General features: G+C 43.7%; 1 protein-coding gene across 1 annotated transcript; it reads left to right on the top strand.

Annotated features, from left to right (window-relative positions):
- Positions 1 to 3,021: 3,021 nt before the first annotated feature.
- npffl (neuropeptide FF-amide peptide precursor like) lies at positions 3,022 to 5,208 on the top strand. Its single transcript, XM_082156322.1, has 3 exons — positions 3,022 to 3,404; positions 4,113 to 4,234; positions 4,834 to 5,208. Exons 1-3 carry the CDS (start codon positions 3,255 to 3,257, stop codon positions 4,952 to 4,954), a joined length of 393 nt encoding a protein of 130 aa, XP_082012448.1. The 5' UTR covers positions 3,022 to 3,254; the 3' UTR covers positions 4,955 to 5,208.
- The last annotated feature ends 6,259 nt before the right edge of the window (positions 5,209 to 11,467 follow it).

The following is an 11,467-nucleotide window of genomic DNA, read 5'->3' as shown; positions in this document are numbered from 1 at the left end:
CTGATTCAAGCTGATAGAAGAGCAACTTTCACTGAAATAACCACTCGTTACAACCGAGGTATGCAATTTGCACGAGCTCACCAAAATTGGACAGTTGAAGACTGGAAAAATGTTGCCTGGTCTGATGAGTCTCGATTTCTGTTGAGACATTCAGATGGTAGAGTCAGAATTTGGCGTAAACAGAATGAGAACATGGATCCATCATGCCTTGTTACCACTGTGCAGGCTGGTGGTGGTGGTGTAATGGTGTGGGGGATGTTTTCTCGGCACACTTTAGGCCCCTTAGTGCCAATTGGGCATCGTTTAAATGCCACGGCCTACCTGAGCATTGTTTCTGACCATGTCCATCCCTTTATGACCACCATGTACCAATCCTCTGATGGCTACTTCCAGCAGGATAATGCACCATGTCACAAAGCTCGAATCATTTCAAATTGGTTTCTTGAACATGACAATGAGTTCACTGTACTAAAATGGCCCCCACAGTCACCAGATCTCAACCCAATAGAGCATCTTTGGGATGTGGTGGAACGGGAGCTTCGTGCCCTGGATGTGCATCCCACAAATCTCCATCAACTGCAAGATGCTATCCTATCAATATGGGCCAACATTTCTAAAGAATGCTTTCAGCACCTTGTTGAATCAATGCCACGTAGAATTAAGGCAGTTCTGAAGGTGAAAGGGGGTCAAACACAGTATTAGTATGGTGTTCCTAATAATCCTTTAGGTGAGTGTATACGTATATTAACAGTAAGAAATACGGACATCACAAGCGGTTATAAGAATTACACAAATCAACACAATATAACATTTTGTCATCCTGAAACATGAAAGGCTCCTTACAACAGACTTGATTAGCTGGATAGAAAAACTGATTTACCTGCTGTCCGCCTGCTTTTGCTGGAGAAAGGAGATCGCTCCCTCGAGGACCACACCAGGGACTCTCTAGATCTGTGTGCCTCACACACTTACCAGGCCTGGCCTGAACGCTCCTCTGGGAGTTTCCCTGCTTATGTGGAGTGGGTGCTGGTCAAGTCAAGTCAAGTAACCTTTATGTAAGCCTTTTTGCAACACAGATTGTATCAGAGCAGCTTTACAGAGATAACAGTAAATAATGCACCAAAGTTTGTTTCCAGAAGAAAATAGCGGCACAGTGCAGCTTAAGTAAGTTCAGTGAGGGTTAATTGTTGTTGTAAAAAAGTTATTAATTTAGTTCATATATATATATATATATATATATATATATATGCAGCCTCTCTGGAGAAAACAGTGGTGTCATCGTCCAGTTCAGTTCTCATATAATGGTGTCAATGCAGGCAGATCAATAATATTTTTGAATATTAAATTAATTAATTAATTAATTAATTCCACCTCGGCCACCCGTCACCCTGGCTCCACCTCGACCACCCGTCACCCTGGCTCCACCTCGGCCACCCGTCACCCTGGCTCCACCTCGGCCACTCGTCACCCTGGCTCCACCTCGACCACCCGTGACCCTGGCTTCACCTCGACCACCCGTGACCCTGGCTCCACCTTGACCACCCGTCACCCTGGCTCCACCTCGGCCACTCGTCACCCTGGCTCCACCTCGGCCACCCGTCACCCTGGCTCCACCTTGACCACCCGTCACCCTGGCTCCACCTCGGCCACTCGTCACCCTGGCTCCACCTCGGCCACCCGTCACCCTGGCTCTACCTCGGCCACTCGTCACCCTGGCTCCACCTCGACCACCCGTCACCCTGGCTCCACCTCAGCCACCCGTCACCCTGGCTCTACCTCGGCTACTCGTCACCCTGGCTCCACCTCAACCACCCGTCACCCTGGCTCCACCTCTGCCACTCGTCACCCTGGCTCTACCTCGGCCACTCGTCACCCTGGCTCTACTTCAGCCACTCGTCACCCCGGCTCCACCTCGGCCTCTCGTCACCCGTCACCCTGGCTCTACCTCGGCTACTCGTCACCCTGGCTCCACCTCAACCACCCGTCACCCTGGCTCCACCTCTGCCACTCGTCACCCTGGCTCTACCTCGGCCACTCGTCACCCTGGCTCTACTTCAGCCACTCGTCACCCCGGCACCACCTCGGCCTCTCGTCACCCGTCACCTTGGCTCCACCTCGGCCACTCATCACCCTGGCTCTACCTCGACCACCCGTCACCCTGGCTCCACCTCAGCCACTCGTCACCCTGGCTCCATCTCGACCACCCGTCACCCTGGCTTCACCTCAGCCACTCGTCACCCTGGCTCCATCTCGACCACTCGTCACCGCGCTTCGCCTGGGTCTCCAACTCTCCTGGCTCCACCGCTGTTGGTCTGATTTCTGGCTCCACCTAGGCTTCTTCCTCCATTAGTTCTGTCTCGGCCTTTCGTCCTGGCTGTGCTCTGGGTCTCCATGTTCCATCATCTCCTCCCTTCATTGTCTCCTCCGTGGAGTTTCCCTCTGCTAGCCTCTCCTCTGTCACAATCTTTCCAGATCCGCGTCCTCCTCCGGAGTTACTGTAATGGTCTCGTTTATTCTGTTTTGGTTTCATTTTCATTATTTTCCATGTTCCTGTTTGCCTGAGTTCTCATTCCTTGTTAGTAGTTAGTTTCTAATTGAGTTACACACCTGTTCCCTGTTATGTTGATGATCTTTCCATGAGTATTTAAGTCCTTAGTTTTTTTCCCCATAGCCATTCAAAAGTTGGTGTGTATTCTACTAAAGTAAAATTTTTGTAAGCATTTAAAACAAAAACAGTGTATTAAAATCACATTCTCCAGTGTCAGTCGTTCTGCTGTCTTTGAGATAAATGTTAATGAATCGAGACTCTAGGACCTCAATCATATCAGATATATTTTCACATGAGTATCTTATTACTATAGTTGTAAAATAGTAATTACTATAGTATATTATGACTCTGATGTCTTTAATGACTTTAATGAAATTATTTTGTGTCATTGAGAACTGGCAGAGTGTCATTGATTGAAATGAGCAAAGAAAGAGCTGGCCAATGTATTGGGAGTGTGTTTGCTGATCTAGATTTAATAAGTATGTTCATCCCTGAGTTCCTGTGGGATCCATAATACAGACCATCACCAAATCCCCAGCATAACAGATGGACCGTCGTACACTCATTAGTCTCTGGAGTCACACACTCACTGTATATAAGGACAGTTGCCACGGCCGTTCGAAAGCTTGGCCAGATTGGCTCCACGTACACCATAAAACTAGTGCAGATCCACATGAGCAGAGCCTGAACTAGTCAAACTGCAGTGATGGATGCAGGTGTGTGGTTGGTGATAGGCGCACTGCTGGTGATGACTGATATGAGCCAGTCCATCCCGAAAGATGACGTGCTGGAGCAGAGCAAACACCCGCTGGAATCGCGTGAGGACTCCGACGGGAACATGCTGGAGAGTCGAGGGGTAAAAGACACGCACAACATTCAGTAATGATCTGTTCATCTAATCCTGCTGTAAAAGTTAAGTAGTGCCACACTGTACTGCTATTTTTAGGGCAGTAACTCAAAAAAATAAGTCTTGTATGTAATGATGAAGTTTAGTCATATAACATGCTAAAATTATAATCAAGTACTTTACATGTGCTTGAGTATGTTAGTCAACACAGCAAAATAAGTGTACTTCTTTAAAGCATGACAGATTGTTATTTAAACAATGATTACAAATGTACTTGAAAGTAAAATTTTTGTTTGACTATTATAAAGTGCACTTTTTAAATTTTAATGGTATATTATAGTAATTTGTTAGTATTAATTAACTTTATTAGTTTAAAAGAAAAAATAACTTTTACCACAATACCTTTAAAAAACCAATCAAACCAATAAAAGTACCAAGACATCTTGTTTCTTGTTGGATGGCATAATTCACATGTAATTTGAAACCTATTCAAATACTGTTAGAATCATCAGAAGCAGCCGATAGATTCTTATGGCTATGAAATGTGGTCTGCAAAGTTCTCTAAATTAAAAGGACGTTCACCACAGCTCATTTCTGTAGCATATTTGACCGACATTCAAGTAAAAGAGCACCTGGTCAATCTGAAATACTGTGTAACATCAGTGTTTGTGAAGAAACAGAGATCGTGATGATGACTGTGTTATTGATATGTATCAGGCCACTGAGGAGCAGATGGATCATCTACTGGAGGATCGTCTTCTGGTAGAAATGTTGCGGTCTTTACTCCACGACTCTCAGAGATATGAACGCAACCCTTCAGTGCTGCACCAGCCCCAGCGGTGCGTATATTTCAACCAGCCACAGCACATTATAATCTTTAAAGTAACCATCTTAAATTATTGTGATGTCAACCAGGTAAAAACTCATGAGTTGTTTTTTTGTGTAACTGTGAAACATTCTATTATTGTCATACTGGTCAAGTACTGAATAATATTATATGTGGTTACACAAACAGTCATCATATATGTATTCTTACTACACATTTTTAGATTTATTCATTAGTAAATGATTTTAGACTTGCCACAGTATTAGTGCCACAGTATTAGTGATTCAAAAAGAGGCAATAACATGAGAAATGCAACACTGATGCAAGGAAACAGACTCAGCATGTAGGAAAGCATGCAGGAAGGTCTCAGTGATGTAAGAAGAGGAAGGGGCCCAAGACCGAACCCTGAGGTACCCCAGCGGTTAGTTGGCGTGGCGTAGGCGCCTCTCACCGCTGAGACAGCGTCGCTTGTTCAGCTGTTGTTTTTATATTCTACATCAGTTTTAACATGTTAATGAGTGTTGAAGATTGTGGTCCACAATATTCTCTGGCATTAAAGAGAAAAAAATATTCACTTTGAGTCAACGCTGTCATTATTCTTCTGCTTTCCAGGTTTGGTCGGGGGGCTCGGAGTGGCTTGTCCACAGAGGAAAGGATACAGTCTCGGGACTGGGAGACGATTCCCGGACAGATATGGAGCATGGCTGTGCCACAAAGATTTGGCAAAAAATAACACCAAGCCATCATAAAAATTGAGTGATGCCTTCAGAGTATTGTATAAATAGAAAGGTGAATTATTTGATCAGAAACATCTAAAAGCATTTCATTAATTTCTGTCTCCACTACATTCCAAAATAAAAGTCAGCTTTTCTTTGCATTTCATGAAAAATGTGATAGTAATTATAACACATCAAAACAATAATATTTAAGTGTAGTAATTGTTTAATAAGTTCTGTATAAGTGTGAGGGCATGTTTTGATTTTTAATCCAGTGTACTTCATAATCATGTGTTGTGTAGTGTATTTTCTGTGTATAAATAAATGATCAGCTCTGCTTGTTGAGAGACATTTCTGGTGGTTCTTGTTCTTGACATTTTGTCAACAGTATTGGTTGAGATTTTTATTTATTTTATTTTATTTTTATGCAATGCTGGTAATTGTAATCACAAAGGAGAAGGAATAGATCAAGCTCTATTTCATCTGTGATTCAAGACAAGATAACCTAATTTAGTCTGGTCCACATGTTAAACAACCCCAATATGCTGAAGAATCAACATGATCTTTCTGAAACGTAAGTCAAGTCAAGTCAAGTCACCTTTATTTATATAGCACTTTTTATAATACAGATTGTTTTAAAGCAGCTTCACAGTGAAAACAGGAAAATAATGCAAAAGTTTGTTTCTGCTGTACAGCAGATCTAGAAGAAAATGGCATCATGGTCCAGCTTAAGTAAGTTCAGTAATGGTTAATTTTTTTTATAAAAAAAAGTTAATAATTTAGTTAATTTATGTATATAGCTGCTCTGGAGAAAACAGTGATGTCATCGTCCAGCTCAGTTCAGTTCTCATATAATGGTGTCAATGCAGGAAGATCAATAATATTGTTGAATATTAAATGTCCCCAACTAAGCAAGCCAAAAGCCAAAGACGACAGTGTAGGAACCAAAACTCCATCAGTGACAGAATGGAGAAAAAAACCTTGGGAGAACCCAGACTCAGTTGCTCAGTTCACCTTTGGCCAATGAACAAACAGTGTATGATTATGATTCAGGCAGCATTATAGGTCAGAAGTCAGATTGGATCGACACATTCACAATATTATCCAGTTCCATCTGGTTTAAGATCGAAGTCACGCCGGTATGGAGACGAGTTTGCTGAGGATCAGTGCCGATGGCTGTCGTGTCGATGAGGCCTTCACAGGGGAGAGTCTAGTTGACACAATCTCTGCTGACACTTCTGTTGTATTTGGTAAGGATCACACTGACACAGGGAGTAGCATCAACTTATCGTAACTTTTACTTCCATCTCACTTTTTTACTTCCACTCGTCTTTTCAGACCCTAGTAAATGAACGCATACATTCGTCAGGCATAACAGAATGATTCAGCACAATCAAACTCTATGCATCACTGAACACTAACTCAATGCATTATTAAACCCCACTTGAGAGAACACAACAACTTCAGGGATGTGGTCGTGTCTAGGCGCAGGTCCTCCATCTGATCTGGATACGGCCCGGATACGGCTGACTACATCATGTGTTGTGGTCGTGTCTAGCCGCAGGTCCTCCATCTGATCTGGATACGGCCCGGATACGGCTGACTACGTCATGTGTTGTGGTCGTGTCTAGCCGCAGGTCTTCCATCTGATCTGGATACGGCCCGGATACGGCTGACTACATCATGTGTTGTGGTCGTGTCTAGCCGCAGGTCCTCCATCTGATCTGGATCCGGCCCGGATCCGACTGACTACATCATGCTTTGTGGTCGTGTCTAGGCGCAGGTCCTCCATCTGATCTGGATACGGCCCGGATACGGCTGACTACATCATGTGTTGTGGTCGTGTCTAGGCGCAGGTCCTCCATCTGATCTGGATCCGGCCCGGATCCGACTGACTACATCATGCTTTGTGGTCGTGTCTAGGCGCAGGTCCTCCATCTGATCTGGATACGGCCCGGATACGGCTGACTACATCATGCTTTGTGGTCGTGTCTAGGCGCAGGTCCTCCGTCTGATCTGGATACGGCCCGGATACGGCTGACTACATCATGTGTTGTGGTCGTGTCTAGGCGCAGGTCCTCCATCTGATCTGGATACGGCCCGGATACGGCTGACTACATCATGCGTTGTGGTCGTGTCTAGCCGCAGGTCCTCCATCTGATCTGGATACGGCCCGGATCCGGCTGACTACGTCATGCGTTGTGGTCGTGTCTAGCCGCAGGTCCTCCATCTGATCTGGATACGGCCCGGATACGGCTGACTACATCATGCGTTGTGGTCGTGTCTAGGCGCAGGTCTTCCATCTGATCTGGATCCGGCCCGGATCCGACTGACTACATCATGCTTTGTGGTCGTGTCTAGGCGCAGGTCCTCCGTCTGATCTGGATACGGCCCGGATACGGCTGACTACATCATGTGTTGTGGTCGTGTCTAGGCGCAGGTCCTCCATCTGATCTGGATACGGCCCGGATCCGGCTGACTACGTCATGTGTTGTGGTCGTGTCTAGGCGCAGGTCCTCCATCTGATCTGGATACGGCCCGGATCCGGCTGACTACGTCATGTGTTGTGGTCGTGTCTAGGCGCAGGTCCTCCATCTGATCTGGATACGGCCTGGATCCGGCTGACTACATCATGCGTTGTGGTCGTGTCTAGCCGCAGGTCCTCCATCTGATCTGGATACGGCCCGGATCCGGCTGACTACGTCATGTGTTGTGGTCGTGTCTAGGCGCAGGTCCTCCATCTGATCTGGATACGGCCTGGATCCGGCTGACTACATCATGCGTTGTGGTCGTGTCTAGCCGCAGGTCCTCCATCTGATCTGGATACGGCCCGGATCTGGCTGACTACATCATGTGTTGTGGTCGTGTCTAGGCGCAGGTCCACTATCTGATCTGGATACGGCCCGGATCCGACTGACTACATCATGTGTTGTGGTCGTGTCTAGGCGCAGGTCCACTATCTGATCTGGATACGGCCCGGATCCGACTGACTACAACATGTGTTGTGGTCGTGTCTAGGCGCAGGTCCACTATCTGATCTGGATACGGCCCGGATCCGACTGACTACATCATGTGTTGTGGTCGTGTACGTGGTTGAACGTAACAAGGAATGTTATGCAAGAGAAATATAATAGATTATTCAAGATTTTTTTTACATTTAAAATATGCACAACAGAACTGAGTGATACAGTAAGTTTTTAATTAATATGATTTCATTTCTATGAAATTCATTCTACATTTCAATTCTACATTTACTAAACATCAATGAAACCTGTGAAACTGAAGAAATACTTAAAATAATATCTTCAATCTTCAAATAATCGTTCATGAACTATACATGCAAATTAAGTTATATTACTTCTGAAATGAGTGTAAGAACTATATTAAAACTTAAAAAAAATAAAACAAGCAAATTCACATCAAAACATATCTTAATACACTCCTGCATCAAAGACTCACACAACATATTAAATAACTGGTATATAATATGATTTTGTTGTTAATGTGAATGAATGCTCCACATTGATTCTTCTCACACTTGCAAATTAAAATCATTATTAGATGAATCTGATGAGATTAGATTCTTACTCTAGTAATATACTGTAATATTTCACAGTGATTGTGGACAATAACAGTAAGTTACTCTATTACATCTGCTGTTTCTGTATTATTTTAAAGAGGCCATATTCTGCCCTTTTACACAGTCTTGATGTTTCAGGCTCTACTACAGCAGGTTTTCCTGCTTGATTGTTGATTATTCCCCCATATTCTCCATTGTTGCAGCTCCTCTCTTCCCAGTCTGCCAGTAACGCTCTGGGTGTTTCTCTAACGGAAAGCTGCATATCTCGTCATCAAGCTTCGCTGAAGGCCATTGAGATTCAGGAGTGGCAATGATCTCAGTCCATGTTACTTTGGAAACCAAAAGACAATTTCGTTATAATCTGAGGTAAATAGAAATTATGTAGTAACACTATCACTCTACCCAATTGATTCTGTACACCCAACTGTATTATTGTAATGTTTGAAGAGGTATTGAATAAACTCAAACTCAAACTTAACTTAAAGCACTGGCCACTTTATTAGGTACACAATGCTCGTAGCGGGTCATACACACTTTTGCCTTCTGAACTGCCTCAATTCTTCATGGCAGAGATTCAACTAGCTACTGGAAACATTCCTCTGAGATTCTGGTCCATATTGTCATGATATTATCAGTTGCTGCAGATTTATCAGCTGCACATCCATGATGCAAATCTCCCGTTCCTCCACATCCAAAGAGATCTGCTGACTGTGGAGACGTTTGAGCTTACTGAACTCACTGTCATGTTCAAGAAACCAGTTTGAGATGATTTGAGCTTGATGGTCCACTGTGGTCATAAAGGGAAGGTCATGGTCAGCAATACTCAGGTCTGGTAAAGAGGCCTAAAGTGAGGCAAGAAAACACCATTACACCAGCATCAGCCTGAACCGCTGACACAGGGCAAGATGATCCACGCTTCATGTTGTTCACTCCAGATTCTGGCCCTTCATCTGAATGTTGCAGCAGAAATCCAGACTCATCCGACCAGTTTTTCCAATCTTATATTGTCCAGTTTCTGTGAGCCCGTGTGAATTATAGCCTTAGTTTCCTGTCCTCAGGTGACAGGAGTGGCTCTGGTGTGTGTGTGTGTGTGTGTGTGTGTGTGTGTGTGTGTGTGTGTGTGTGTGTGTGTGTGTGTGTGTGTGTGAGAGTGTGTGTTTGTGTGTGTGAGTGTGTGTGTGAGTGTGTGCGTGTGTGCGTGTGTGTGTGTGTGTGTGTGTGTGTGTGTGAATTGTAGTCTCAGTTTGCTGTTCTCATCTTACAGGTGTGTGAGTCACCGGTGTGTCTTCTGCTGCTTTAGGTTCTTCAGATTATTAAAATATTTTTCACACTAAGAAAAAGTGGTTCTTTAAAGAACTGATGGCTGAAAGGTTCGTTGAGGGAAAGAAATGGCATCACTGCGAAAACCCTTTATTTTGGAACCATTATTTTTAAGAGTGATTATATAATAGTATAAGAGTATAATGCTGATTATCAAAAATCAAATATGGAGTGAAAGCTAAATAAAACACTGATTAAAACACTAATGAAAGGCTGAAAATTAAATGATCAATTCATCCATATTAACCATTTAAATTTGTCATGAAATGCAAGTTGCGTTGGTGTCACAATTATGTTCTGTCTGGTCTGCACTTGTTAGTCCCTGATTAGTTTATCTTCCTCCACCTGTGTCTGGTTAGTTTCCTCATTTCATCCTGTGTATTTATTCTCCCTGTTCTGTTCAGTTCCTTGTCGGTTCTCTTGATGTTGGATGTGGTTGTGTCTGTCCTGCTTGAGCTTAGCTAGTAAAGTTTGTATTTAACCCTCATCTTCGTGTTGTGTTTTCAACTACTACCAGAACGTACAGTAACAGCTGGTCTTTCCTTCCCTATAGAGTAACGGTAGGCCAATCATCAGTTCCCATCGTACCGGTTCCCTCGACAAACACCCAACAGGATTTTCCCAGAGGCTTTTGGATAATCGCTAAAAAACAAGCTGTGTGATCAACAAGGGTTTATGATACTTATCTTTTTCAAGACCCTCAACTGTGTAATACTGATGTATTTTATGTCGTAGAATAAAAGGTGAAAGTGTCTTGAGCTTGTGTTCGTCACCTTACTTCAGCCATTTAACCAAAACCCTACTCAAACCCACTGAGTTCGGGACGATGGAACCGGAAGTGCTAAAATGCAACTGATGTCATTCCTGATCCGTCATAGTGATGTCATTCCTGATCCATCATAGTGATGTCATAAATCAAAAAGGAAAAAAGGAACTCCAAGGCACTCTCAATTGCAAAAGTTAAAAAGCCTTTATTATTATGGCTTGGTCACATTAACCTTCTAAAAAACTCCAACGCGTTTCGGCTACATGCCTTCTTCTGGGAGTTAAACAGATCTCAAACAAACAAAGTTTCTTATGAACTAACAGTCCACCAATCAGAAGTCTCCATCTGTCAACTGTGGCGCTAAGGTTACAATTGTTAGTACACCCAAGAGACAGCAGATGTCATCATTTCCACTTCTTATCAAATCAATTAAGTACACACAAAAACTGACTTCATGAAAGGAACATGTCAGTACCCAACACGGTGACCCATACAAGTTAAAATACAAGCATAGTATACAAATTTCAAACCACCATAGGACAACAGAACATCAAAGATATACACTAAGGTCAAGTTCCTCATTCAAGCCTGGATATTTAGTAGCCTGCAGGCGATATATCCAGAAAGCTTCCCGTTGATTCAGCTGCCTTTGCCTATTGCCTTTTCTTAAGGACGTGTGTGTGTGTGTGTGTGTGTGTGTGTGTGTGTGTGTGTGTGTGTGTGTGTGTGTGTGTGGTGTGTGCGAGCGCCCTCTGCTGACACGACTCTTTCAAAAACATGATCTTGGTCACAGATCCTCTTCACTCTCTGAAACTGCCCATATGGGACATTCTCTTTAAGCCAATTTGGATGGAAACTCTTGGC

Source organism: Leuciscus leuciscus, assembly GCF_965113295.1.
Source record: "Leuciscus leuciscus genome assembly, chromosome: 23".
Lineage (NCBI taxonomy): Eukaryota > Metazoa > Chordata > Actinopteri > Cypriniformes > Leuciscidae > Leuciscus > Leuciscus leuciscus.
Note: the sequence above shows the minus strand (reverse complement) of the source record. Positions and strands in the feature narration are given on the sequence as shown.

Bases quoted from the DNA above. Each gene is read 5' to 3' on its own strand.
- npffl (XM_082156322.1), top strand. From the start codon at position 3,255: ATGGATGCAGGTGTGTGGTTGGTGATAGGCGCACTGCTGGTGATGACT. The intron at 3,405-4,112 runs GTAAAAGACACG...GATATGTATCAG, and splicing joins ACATGCTGGAGAGTCGAGGG to GCCACTGAGGAGCAGATGGA. The intron at 4,235-4,833 runs GTGCGTATATTT...TCTGCTTTCCAG, and splicing joins GTGCTGCACCAGCCCCAGCG to GTTTGGTCGGGGGGCTCGGA.